Here is a 12507-nt window from a genome sequence, read left to right as displayed (position 1 = left end):
GGGGGGCGGTGGCGCGGCCCGGCCCCGGCTGTCAGCGCCGCCCGAGCCGGGCTCCGAGCCGGGCTCCGCGCCGCACGGACGGCTGAGCCCCCGCGCTGCCATGGAGCCGCAGGCACGCGGTGAGTCTGGTCGGGACAGAGCCCTCCGGGATGGCGCGGGGGTCCCGCCGGGGGCTGCGCTCACCCCTCGGGAAGGGCCAAGCCGGCGTGGGGGGACAGCGCGAATTGGGGCGGGGGGTTCCCGGGGCGGGGAGAGCCCGAGGGGAGCCGCGGTGCCAGGCACGGGCCGGTGAGAGGAGCGCGGTGAGCGGTGCCCGTGAGCAGCTCCCCCGGAGCTGCCCGGCTCCCACCGCCTGTGGCGGCCCCGCGCCCGGCCGAGGAGCGCGGCATGACCCGGCCCGTCCTCCATCCCGAGCCGGCATCCCGGTGGCTTTCCTTCTCGTTGGGATGTTGGCGGCTGCTTTCTCCTCCTGCTAGCTTTAGACGTTTCGCGGTCAGGTAGCTGGCTGGCAACTCTGTATTAAGTTAGTCCCGTGAGGGTTTGTTGGTTGGTTGAAGTATTTTTTTGTGTCCTGCCCCGCTGGCCGTCCGCCTCCCGGTCGGGCTCCAGCCGCTGTTTCCTGGGGATAAACGGGACGGTGCGAGCCCGAGTCGCCCCGTCCTGGAGGCTCCCGTCTCCAGCAGCAGGGACCCTGGGATTCGGCTCCCAGCAGAGCTCTGGATCCGCCGGGAGCCGCTTAAAATTGGATCCGCTAAAATATTTCTGCAGCTTTGCAAACGCGGCATTCATTCACTTAAAGTGAGCTTTTTCCATTGTAACAGTTGTGACTTGCTTAGCTGTTCGTATCTGGGTAAACTTAATTGCCCTCCAAAGAACAGAAGAAACTTTTCATGAGCGTTATCAATTACGTTTGGGTCAACTTAAGGGATTTAGCATGCACAGGTCTTGCTCACCTTTATAATCTTGTTTCTGTTTTGTAAAGAACCTGATGGCTTTGTCACACAGGACTRAACAGGTGGGAGAAATACTTAACGCAAAATAGGAATGTTTAATGCCATCTATGAAACAGGCAGATGAAATAAGCAGGAGACATGTGCTCCTTGAAACTAACATAAAAATAGGCTTCCAGAATAGTGAAAATCTGCCTTAAACAAATACACTTAAAAGAGCAAACGTTGGCTGCAAATACATTTGCATGTAAAAGAATATAGTGGCAAATTTGAGTTCATGATGCTTGTGAATGAGAGCCCTTCTGGCAAGTGTTGTATATGTGCTGTCATATGGCTGAAGCTGCCTGGCAAAATAAATAGATGTGTGGCTCAGTTCACTGGGGTTTTAGAAGTCAGTATTAAGATTACAGCATCCGACTCTTATCCAAACTATTTTTCTGAAAACATYTGTATAGCTACCATGATGGGAACTCCTGTTCTTTGAACAGGAACTTTATATTGTACAGAATTTGGATCATTTCTTGTTTTGTAGAACTGATGGAAAACAGTATTGGATTCTGATTAGCTGGATAGTGGTATAGGTACATGTGATTTTTTTTACCTGCTCTAACTAGTAAGATGAGTAAATATGTTCTCAGTGTGTATTAAAAAGTCAGGTCAATAAATGTGTTTTATTAATGTATATTCAAGTCAGCAACTATTACTTCCCCAAGTCTTGAATAAATTCTTCTTCTGGATAAGTTTCTATTGGCTAGTGAGGGAATGTAAAATTTTACCCCTTGAGTCACTTTTTTCTTAAGTTTCTCACCTGTGTGTTTTATTTCTGTGGTCTCTCAAAACAGTCTCTCTTTACTTAAAAAAAAAATGCTCAGATAAGCTAGCAGTACCATCTAAGAATTTTGTGGTAGGTATTTGCATGCCAGCAAACCTTTGTTTCAAAATACCCTCTCTTTCCTTCTAGACTTAATTTAGTGCATGCTACTGCAGTTATGGAGACTTGCTGGCAAGAAGAATTCAACCTGTATGTATCTAATGCTTTCAAATTCAATTAAGTGCATCTAAGCACTGGCCAGAAATCTGAATTTTTCAATTCCACTTACACATTTTGCAGGGCACAGTTATAGCAGCTTACTAATGAAACAGCAGCAATCTTTGCTTGAAAGAGTGCTCTACTTCCAGTATCTGCTTGAGCAGTAGGAGAAATATATATACATCTGAATGAATTTATTAATTGAGTAAAAAAAATTCTCAGATGCCCACAGAGAAATGAATCCTGAACAGTTTGTTCCAGTGTGCTCTGCTGGGGTATTGTATTCCAGCTGAAAAGACAAAGTAAAAACTGTGCATTTAAAAGCACTGTTGAATTTCTCATGCTGAACACTTTAAAAGATTTTCTTCAAAAAGGCTTCTCTACATAATTGTGTTGTTTGTGCCATTTTATATTGTCCTTAGGGCAGGCTGTGCCTGAGTAGAGCAATTTCATGTTCAAGAAATACATGCAAGTATAAAATAGATTTATTCAAAGCAGAAAAATTATTTTTGTCAGCATTTTTACATTACAGCATGAGTCAACTTTATAAATCTTAATGCAACTGTGGACAAAAGGAAAGTATCACATGTAAATGTATCATGGTCCTGGGTAGAGGTCACAGCTAAGCATCATGAGTTTCTGGGTGGTTCAAGGCACAACAGAGTATCTGTCCATGCACCAAAGACTGTGAAAATGAAATTCTTGACACTAACTTTAAAGTAGTAGAGAGAGTTCGTGGACTGAAAAGGATTTGCTGTTATACTTTAACATACTGAATATGTCTGGCAGCATTCATGTGAATGAAATAGATGAGACAGTCAACCAAACAGAGGGTAGTAGTAATTAATGCTGAAATTCTTTTCTAAAGAAATAACCATATGTTGCATGTAAACAAATTCATATGTGTAATAAAAATAATAAATTTTACTTTACATAAATTTAATCTTTAAGCCTCTGGGTGCTTTTCTCTTTGATTATTCTTTGCTCTTAATRGAAGAGCTAATCTGAGAACACACCAGCTATACTTGTGCTAGATGCTAAAAATTTCATAAGAGCATATTTGTTTTCCTTCCTATGCCTGTCAGTCATTTCTTAAGTGAAAAGTTTGGAATTCTGAAGAACAGTGTTTCTCTCTGAAACAGAGGAAGATCAGAACTGTGAATTTGCCTCTTATCATACTCGTTCTACTCCAGGTCCAGATCACGAGACTATCCTGTGTGGTCCTGCTTTCTAGTTTAAAACTGTGAATGTAATGTAATAATGACAGTACCATGGATGTCTGTCTCTCATCTGAAAACCCCATGTGACTTCTGAACACTGGAGCTTTGCTCATAACACATTTCTCTCCTTTTACAATAATTCTCCATTTCTTCATGTATCCAGATATAATTWTACCTTCTTCTTTCCCTGTCACACCCTCTCTTGACTCTTCCTCTGATAAAGCTTTGATGTGCAGTTTTCTGCTCTGTTTTTACCTACACAGGTAGCTCAACCAGCTGCTTGCACTCCTGGCCTCTGAAATGGTTTTTGAGGCATTTCCCTGTCCTAGAAATTCTTCTTAGAGCTGTTCCAGCCAGGTGTTCTGCATCCTCAGGCAGTTGTTCATTGTTGCTGTAATAGCTTGCCATGGCTACACTCACCCCTGTCAGGTATCACGGTGAGAGCTGTGGTTGGTTCAGATGTTGCWTGGTCCTTCTCAAGTGTCTTGCAGKCCTGCAGCACCTTGCTTCTTCCCTCTGCTGACTGCCGCTGGCATGCTCCAGGGATGCTCAAGGCAGCTGCATCTGGCCTSTGATGTTACAGAGCAGAGAGGCAGCACCTTGGCTGTGCCATTTGACTGGAGCTTATGATCACAGGAGTATCACTGGAAATCACAGCATTAGCCCAGTGCCCTCCCTGCCACAGTGGCATCTGCCATCTCAGAGTCAGGTGGTCTGAGGTGTCCATATGGGAGGCAGTGGTGAGGAGGACTTGTGTTACCTGTGATATGGTGTACAATGCTTGCCAAAATGGCATTGACAGCTTGGTCAGCATTCTGTCTCCTTGCTAACTGCTCATGTGGCTACTAACCCAGATAGGAACATGCCTAGAGTCAGTCTTGCAGTAGGAATGTGGGGGTAGGGAACACATGGTGATGTTCTCACTGCAGCAACAGYGCTGTGGCTATCACACCAAAGCAGKGTCTTGCTGGAGAGGGCAGCATCTTCCCTATCTTTGTGTTTGAGGCTGGTGCTTTACCAAGGAGCACTGACTGGTTTGTTCTGTGTTCATCTATTCCCTAAGGACAGAGTAAAACTACTGTTTTGGAGCTGATTTAGTGTAATTGTTTTGTGAGAAGTAMCTGCTCACATGTGCTTTTTGAGGCATCAGGATTCACTCTAGTTATCCAGGGGTTTGTGCTGTCTCTGTACTGCTCTCTGGAGCTCACCATTGCCCTGGTATGGGAAACAGGAGAGAGGACTCCACAAAGGGCCAGSAGGATATTGCAGTAATTCAACCAAATGGTGATAATCTGCTTATTTCACTGCACGATGGAAATTTCAGCTGCTGTGTCAGTAAGACCACATGAAGAGGAGGTCAAGTGAAAAAGACAGGGTTGTAATTCATAATAGGATTCTTAAAGGTTTAACTAGAGTGCACAAAGCTTGAAAGAATAGCTCTTTCATGGTTTTAATAATACAAGGAGGGAAAACGCATGTGTGGAATGAGTTATTCAGTATATCAGATTTTAAGCAAGTAAATGTCTGAAATCAAATGCAGTGCCTCTCTTTTACACTTTTGAACCTGTATTCTTTACAACTTCATGACTCTTGTCACAGGTTGAAATTCAGTTTGCTAAGACTGATAAAAATTGAGTGGCTTCATACTACACCTGAGAACTGAAAATATCATCCTATAGAATTTGGAAATGAGTTATAAAAGAAATACCTCCTCTAAAATCTAGGGACAGTCTTATGGAGCTTTTTAACTTTAATAGTTTTGTAGCCATGAGGATATAAAATGCAGAACATGYAAAACAAAGACATCCAACCCTAAACCATGTTTTAAAAGCCTTGCTCATTTTTTTTCTCCCTTATCTTCTTATTTTCACAGCGCTGCTGGTSTGTATCCTACAGGACAGCGCAAGCATAATCTAATTCTCTCTCTTTCCCAAGCAGACAAGAAAGATCCCACTGCAAATAGTTGCATAAAATACTAGGAATTTCTGTATTCTCTTCATATTACCAATCATATTTTCTTATGTAAGGTGTTTTTTGAAAAATATCTCATGCTTGTAGCTAAAATCCCAGACTTTTACAGCAGCCAGATAAGAATAATACAGCAGTAAAATTTATAAAGACAAGTTTGCAGAGAAAAAGAAGTCATAGTTATGTGTGTGTATCCCATGGCTGGATGAAATAGCTTCTCCCATTTAGTCTGCTGTGCAGCTAATGGGCTTTCAGATGCTTGGGAGCTATGTAGCCAGGGATACAGTTGGATAATTTTTTTACATTTTTGCATTTCTAGWCACTAAAGGAGAGTCCTAGGAGCTCAGAGATGCAGGTTGGAGGTATAAGAAACAGAACGAGGTCTAATGCCTTGTGTAATTTCCAGAAATGGAAGGCAACACTATGTCTTGAGCAGTCAGTTCCTGCTGAAGCAAGGAGGGCTGTCAGGAAAAAGCTTACTTCTGGGGTTTTTTGTTGGTCTTTCAGAGTTTGGTTTCTGTAAAGTTTTCCTGCTATCACTGCTAACATACTTTAGCCTGCAATTATCCTTGCTGCCCACCAAGAATGTAATGAAAGGACACAGGAACTAGAGGTCTAGAGGTGCTTTAGGCAGAGAGAGACCTAAATATATACTTGGAAAATATTTCTGATATTCACACAAACGTGAAGTGCTGATAGATATGGTGTTTTGATTTTCCCAGTAAAAAGAGTTTGCACAAAGTGTTTGTGTAGCAAGCAGCTAGTGCTTGTGTAGCAAATAGTTTATTTTCATGTTCTTTCTTTCTATTTGTTGATCAGTGAAATTGTTAGGACAATCTGCTCCAAACTATTTCTTCCTCTATTGTGAACCATTCTTTCTGTTTTTTTTCTTTCCATTTTATACAGTCTGATTTCTCCGTGCRTTTTGCATTAACTTGTGAAACACCCTTCCTCTTTAGCCATCAAAATACATAAGTAGTCTCTCCTTAGTGCCTGTGCCACGTTTTCAAACTGTATTTAGTAATTGCCTAATAATTAAAGTTATTAATGGATAAATTTAAAGTAAAGCATGGAAAACATAATTTAAAACTACATCTGGTATGAATTTAAAAGACTGTATTATTTAAATCCTGTAAATATTTATAAATGGTAGTTCAAGGGAGGTAATGCTTTCTATGTTTGCTTCTTTAGTAAAGCGTTAGGTTTTTCCGTGTTCATCTGCTTTTTCAATTGTTGCCTTTTCAACAGTTTCTTCACTAGGAAATTGCCTTGCCACCTGGATGGGACTAAAGTGATTCAGGCTTGTTGTTACAAAAAGTTTTCTTACAACCCTCTAAAAGTTTTAAAATACTTGTTCATATAATAATTGTTTTCATTGTGCTTTAGGTGGATTTAGTAGTCATACTGATGTTAGCTCAGGCATTTTAGGTGCTTATCTAATTCCTCTTTCTTTAATAAGAATTAAAATGTTCTTAAATGCATTGAGTAGATCTGAGGTCATGCAAAGACAGATCTTTAGAGGATGATGTGGAGCAAATGTGTCTAGTTAGAAGATCTTCTGGAGACCTCAGATACTTTGTATTCTTTCTCTGCTGGGCTGSTGCACGCTAAAGTTTCATTAAAAAGTGATCAGAGATAGTTGTATTTAAACACATCCAGATTTTTCTTACAGACGAGTAAAATGTATGTACATTACAGAGTTGGAGGGGCAATTATGCCAGGAACAGAAGATTGTCTTGTGCTCAAAGTATTTTAGGTAGATGGCAGCTATTAACTTATTATTGTGGGAGGAAGGAATCGAAGTCATAATCAGAGAGAATGATGTTTGCCATGTAATTATCTAACCAGTGCTGTGCACTATTATGTGCATTTGAAGAACTAGTGAACTAGTTCTTCATGTGCTGTTGCAAGAGAAAATCCTTCAGTGATGTAGTGGGGCAGGTGGTTCAGAAGCTTTGATGGCAAAGAAAAGATGACGGTGAAGAAGGAGCAATTACTTGAATAGCCYGACTGATTTTAAAGAAAAAAAGGCTGCTGAATAATGTCATTCATACATTCATATAAATTGAATCACAATGCAGACTTGAAGACTTAAATAAGGTCTTTGCAGAGCTAAATAACAGATATTATCAGGAAACTGGAAGTCAAATACTACAGGTGGAGGAAAAACGTGTTCGCTTGGTTTTAAATTGCTTCAAAAACCATAGAAACGTAGATAATCAGCAGTATAGATGAAGCCTGCCGTAAGCACAAGGAAAAAAAGAAGAGTATGTAATGATAATAGTGTGTACCCATTTGGGAAAGGTTCWAAGATGAGAACCAGGTTTAGACTTAGACTCAGTATCAGAAGGCTTCTCCAGTTCTGCATAGAAATATGGRGCATGGACATGTCCTGAAAAGGGAATGGCAGTATTTGGGTCATGGTTTCATGCTGCATGTGGGAGTCAGGGATGGGCAGAGTAAGAAGACAGAAAGATTTTAACAATTGAGTAGGAATGAAGATGTGAATGGAAGTTATTAGCAAGGATGCAAGTTGATCTTCAAGGAAAAAATAGTCCACACTCTGCCTGTGGCAGCTGCCATTTTCTGCTGGTTTTTGAGGGTGAACCAGTGACCTCAAAGATTGAGACTGTATGATGTGGCTGAAAATGCCAGTCTCTGTCTCCTGGTCCAATAAATAGCCTCCCTTCCTGAAGTATGGACTTTGTGTCACTACAATGGCTGCATGGGACGTGCCACCTGTTTCCAAGGGAAATACACAGATAGCCAGGGCCCTAAATCCCACATGCCTTCATTCAGAACCCCACTAAACAAACACATTTCTTTGTAATGGCATTGTACACAACACTAAGTGGGCAAAGCCACAAAAATAATGATGCCAAAAACTCTGAAGGCCTCAGTGTGGAGCTTAACACTGGGAGCAGAATAGTAAGTGCTTCATTTCACAGCTCAGGATGCTGGCAAAAAAGCTTGTGGGAAAAATAAATAAAATTTGGACTTGGACAGGCAGGCCCAGATAGACAGTGCTCTTCTGACTGAGAAGTATTTTGTGTGTTCTGTGAGCAGAGAATTACTGTCACACTAATTCCAAATTCCAATTTTATCAGAGCAACCCACTGCAGCAAGAATTCCTGGCTGTAAGGCAATGCATTTGCAGAAAGTGAAGTGGCACTCCAGCTAATTGTTTGTCAGTATATTTGGAGTGTTTCCTTTAAAAAATAAAAAATTGTTTCATCTTGAATATAGAGCCATATAGGGTCTGTGCAACAGAATCCATGGCCTATCTATTCAAATGCATTGTTTTCAAACCATATAAATGGACTTTATTTTTATTGGTTTTAAATACAATGATTCAAATATTGTGTTGCAGGTAGATGCATCCAAGAGTAGGTCAAGTTTATTTAGGGAAGACTAGCAGAAGCTTCCACTGTCATATGACACCCCCCACCCCCTTAGGAAGGCRAAAGTGCACTGGTGCAAAGTAGCTAGTCTTAATTATGAAGGGATTAAGGGGTGAAGCAGGTGGTGCTTAAAAAATGGGGGGCTGGGCAGGAGGAGGTCACAACACACGAGATGTGTCTGCTCTGAGAAGTGTGTTCATTCACTGCCTCGTCTTGGCAGCCAAGAGCTTTAACATGATYTAATATAAAAAATTAAGAAAAAACKATGGGAAAAGGAGCTGTACCTTTCTCCCAGCTTAGGGAGTGATGGACCTGGGACCCTGGGACCTCCCACTTAAGGAAGACATGGAGATAATGAGACAGCTGGAGCACCTCTCCCATGAAAATAGGTTGAGAGTATTGATGTTGTTAGGCTTGGAGAAGAAAAGGCTTTGAGGAGACCTTTCAGCACCTTCCGTGCTGAYCCCTTCCAGAAGGGGTCTMYGAGAGAACTGGAGAGGGACTTGTTACAAGGGCATGTAATGGCACAACAAGGGGAAATTGCTTTAAACTGACAGAGTAGGTTTAGATTAAATACTAGGAAGAAATTATTTGCAGTGACAGTGGTGAGACAAAGGAACAGGTTGCCCAGAGTAGATGCGGATGTCCCATCCTTGGAAGTGCTCAAGGCTGGATGGGGCTTTGAGCAGCCTGGTCWAATGGAAGGTGTCCCTGCTCCAGGCAGGGTGGCTGGAACTAGGTGATCTTTTAGGTCCCTTCCAACCCAAACTATTGATTTTTTGGTTTGGTTTTTTTTGGTTTGTTTTTTTGTTTTTTTTTTTGTGTTTATTTATGTTTTATTGTTTCCAGTTTACAATTATGCTGCCTACAAAGCTTAGTCACAGATCATGGACATTTTGTGCCAAACAGTATGCCAGAAGGCCTAGTCCTTTAAACTGTGATCTTTACTCTCCCAGTATGAGAGTGATCGTGGAGGGGAAGGATAATTTGTCCCTTCTCTCCCAGCATTCCTAAATGTGTATTTTAGTACATGTAACAATGTAGAGACATTTAATCTGTATTAAAGCAATGGGAGTAATGCATTTGGGCCTGAAAAGAATAAATCATCTATCATGTACCCTGTGATAATTGTTTCCTGTGTATTTTCCCTAGTATATTTGTGGGACCAGAAGTGACATATCTACCTTACATGCTGAAATAGCTGAATGGGGATCTGGGGAAAGCAAGCAACCTGCTGGCTGCAGCACGATTTTGCTCATTTTTAAATTACACTTTGAAAGATCTTGTTAATTACGTGTTTTGTGATCAAAAGGGCACAAAATGTGACCACTTGAAGAATTTATTTTTTAATTAAAATATAATTTTATTATTTCTGACAATACAGATACATTGTTGGAAGTTAATTGAGGAGGCTTGTGAGTTTAATTATACTGCAGTTACATTGCTATCTAATTATATTCCTTTGCACCTGGCTTTAGAAAAGTACAATAAACTGATTCATTCTTAGGAAAGGAAGGTTATTAAATCCTGCCATTAAGTTTCAGTGATTTTGATTCAGTGAAGCAAATGCGTGATCTTAATTATACAATTGATGGGATTGCCGTCACTTCYACCAGCTGAGGATGGGACCCCAGGTGCCTCTCTATTCAGAGATGAGAAAAACGTACTTTCATGTATTTTTAGTATGAAAGGGTGGGTTTAAGAAATGTGACTGACAACTTCCACCTCTGACTGCTTGCATTTCCATGTCATAGCTCTTATCTTCCCCTACGTTGCTTTTTCACTAGTTTGATTATATATGCATTATTCCTTCATTTGTTTTATGCTGTTACAGTTTCTAGAGTACCTTATTTGTAGAGAACAAGTCCCTTTTGTGATGCAGTGTCATCCACTTTCTCATTCCCTATTATGCCATTGTGACTTCATCTTTTTTCCTTTTTTTCTCCTGTTGTTCCTAAAGAAAGAGAAAGAGATGATAACTCTTCCACTTGAGGCATTTTTTTCTTACCATTGACCTCACAGAAAGTTGTGCAACAAGATCAACAGAAAGCACAGAAATTTGTACAGTGCTGCCATTATTTTCAGTTTGATATAATAGAAGGAATGTTCTAGTGTCTTTAAATTGTTACATTTCACAGCAAATGCTTTKTTTTTCCATAGCTACAGGTTGAAAATACCGCTTTTGTCTTGCCCAGGAATGTGGGATTATGATTCTATACAAAGAGAGCTTGCAATTGAGTAAAATGTATAAGATCATCCTTGCATTCCTGGACATTTCAGATAATTATTTTGCTTGGAAGATCACTTCCTAGGTTGGAATCTTAGGTTGAAGTAAGCAATATGTATTTTTTTTTTTACCTTTACTGCTATTCTCACTTTTATCCATTGTATTTCTGTCTTTGGGATGATTATCAAACTCCTTATCAATGTGTATGGCTTCTCAGTGTAGTGATCAAGCTGTTGAGTCTCTTTTCTGCTGGCGTTTTGTGTGTAGATTGTCTTTTCACTGTCATAGRTTGGCAGCTGGGTCAGCGGTTTTCTGGGGGAAAAATAAGGTAGAGACATCCTCAAGGTATGATTAATTTCTTTTTATTATACTAAAGCAGACATAAGAATCAGCCCTGTACGACTGGCTGTTTRTCCAGGAGCTTCAAATCCAAGTGTTCCTTTGTTTGGAAACCAGCCATAGCATRTCTCATAGCTATGGATAGATATTTTTGGTGCTTGGGTTTGCAGGGGTTAAGAGATGGAAGGGAAAGCCTTAATAAAGTCAGGAATAAGCTGCTCCAGGATRTCTGGGGATACCTCCTCTGAGATTTTAGATTACATCCTAGAACTCTTGAGCACCCAAAATCTGTATTCCCTCCCTCTCCTTGACCCYACCCCCAGCCCAAAGCTCAGTAGAAAGAGGGAATTATGACAATTTCCCATCCATCTCTCTCTTCCAAGGAGCATACTCAGAGCAAAAAGACGACCGAGTCCACATGGTTYTACTGAGCCAAGTAGAATCTACATTTTTCCATAATGTTTTCATTTTTGATCTACATCACATGCACATCTTGAATTTTTCCCTTTCTGAACCAAAGTTCTGAGTTTGTTTTTCAACCATAACTCCAAAATTGACCTTATATTCTGAGTTCTAAGTCCTTTAGGAGAATGGCAGGCTGTTTGTARTTGTTTGGCTCAGGCCTAGCAAGTTCAAGACAAGTTCAGACTTTTCCACCTTTAGAACCAGACTCAGAAGGGAAGATCTTCAGTTGCTTGTTTTTGAGGTGAATTAAGTAATAAAATATTTTCCTATTTAGTTCTTGCCATAATAACTTTGTAATGGAAAAAGTGATATGAAAATCCTTGCAACTTCTGATAGCTTTTTCTCATCAATTTAGTTATTTAGTACATGCTTCTAGTCCCCCTTCTCCACCCCCCTTTTAATCTCTATATCTGGCATTAAGACTACACTATAAAGAAGATCAAAGACACTAATGCAGTGTCTGGACAGTTCCTTTGTTCTACTTACCATTTCATCCCTTTGAAGAATTAATTGCAATTTAAATTTGTAAACAAGTGTTTTCCAAATTCGAATAAGAAAGTCTAATGACATGGCAAAAAAAGCTGTAACAAGTAATTCTGCTTACTAAGAGGGTTATATAATTTCTTTTCTCACTTTTTGATATAAATGCTAGATAACAAAGTAGGTATGCTATTATTAATTGGTTGGGAAACAAAAAAGCAGAGCAGTAAAAGCTCTTCWGTTCTTAAGTGTTTTGTTAAAATAAAGGATCATCTAAATATTTTCCTGAATGAATGTCAGAAAATGCACACAAACAGAAATTTGATGTTCTTTAATTTTCCTGTCATTATGGTTAATTCAACAGACATCTGCACCTATAGTGTGAGCTTTCTCTTTTGTTGGGTTTTCTCACGGTTTTGGGGGGTGT

At 40.4% G+C, this 12507-nt stretch overlaps 1 protein-coding gene across 2 annotated transcripts in view; it reads left to right on the top strand.

The window, feature by feature from the left end:
- Nucleotides 1–39: 39 nt before the first annotated feature.
- The window catches only part of TPD52L1 (TPD52 like 1), a 44632-nt gene continuing 32164 nt past the window's right edge, over nucleotides 40–12507 (top strand). For both annotated transcript variants that reach the window (XM_057363615.1, XM_057363614.1), the window contains exon 1: nucleotides 40–119. In XM_057363615.1, the coding sequence (XP_057219598.1) occupies nucleotides 101–119 (19 nt within the window). In that variant the 5' untranslated portion in view covers nucleotides 40–100. The remainder of the gene's footprint in view (nucleotides 120–12507) is intronic.

The sequence above is a fragment of the Malurus melanocephalus genome, unplaced genomic scaffold, assembly GCF_030028575.1.
Source record: "Malurus melanocephalus ecotype Western Australia unplaced genomic scaffold, MMel_1.1 scaffold_29, whole genome shotgun sequence".
Lineage (NCBI taxonomy): Eukaryota > Metazoa > Chordata > Aves > Passeriformes > Maluridae > Malurus > Malurus melanocephalus.
The sequence above is the reverse complement of the archived record's forward strand: the minus strand, read 5'-3'. Positions and strand labels throughout refer to the sequence as shown.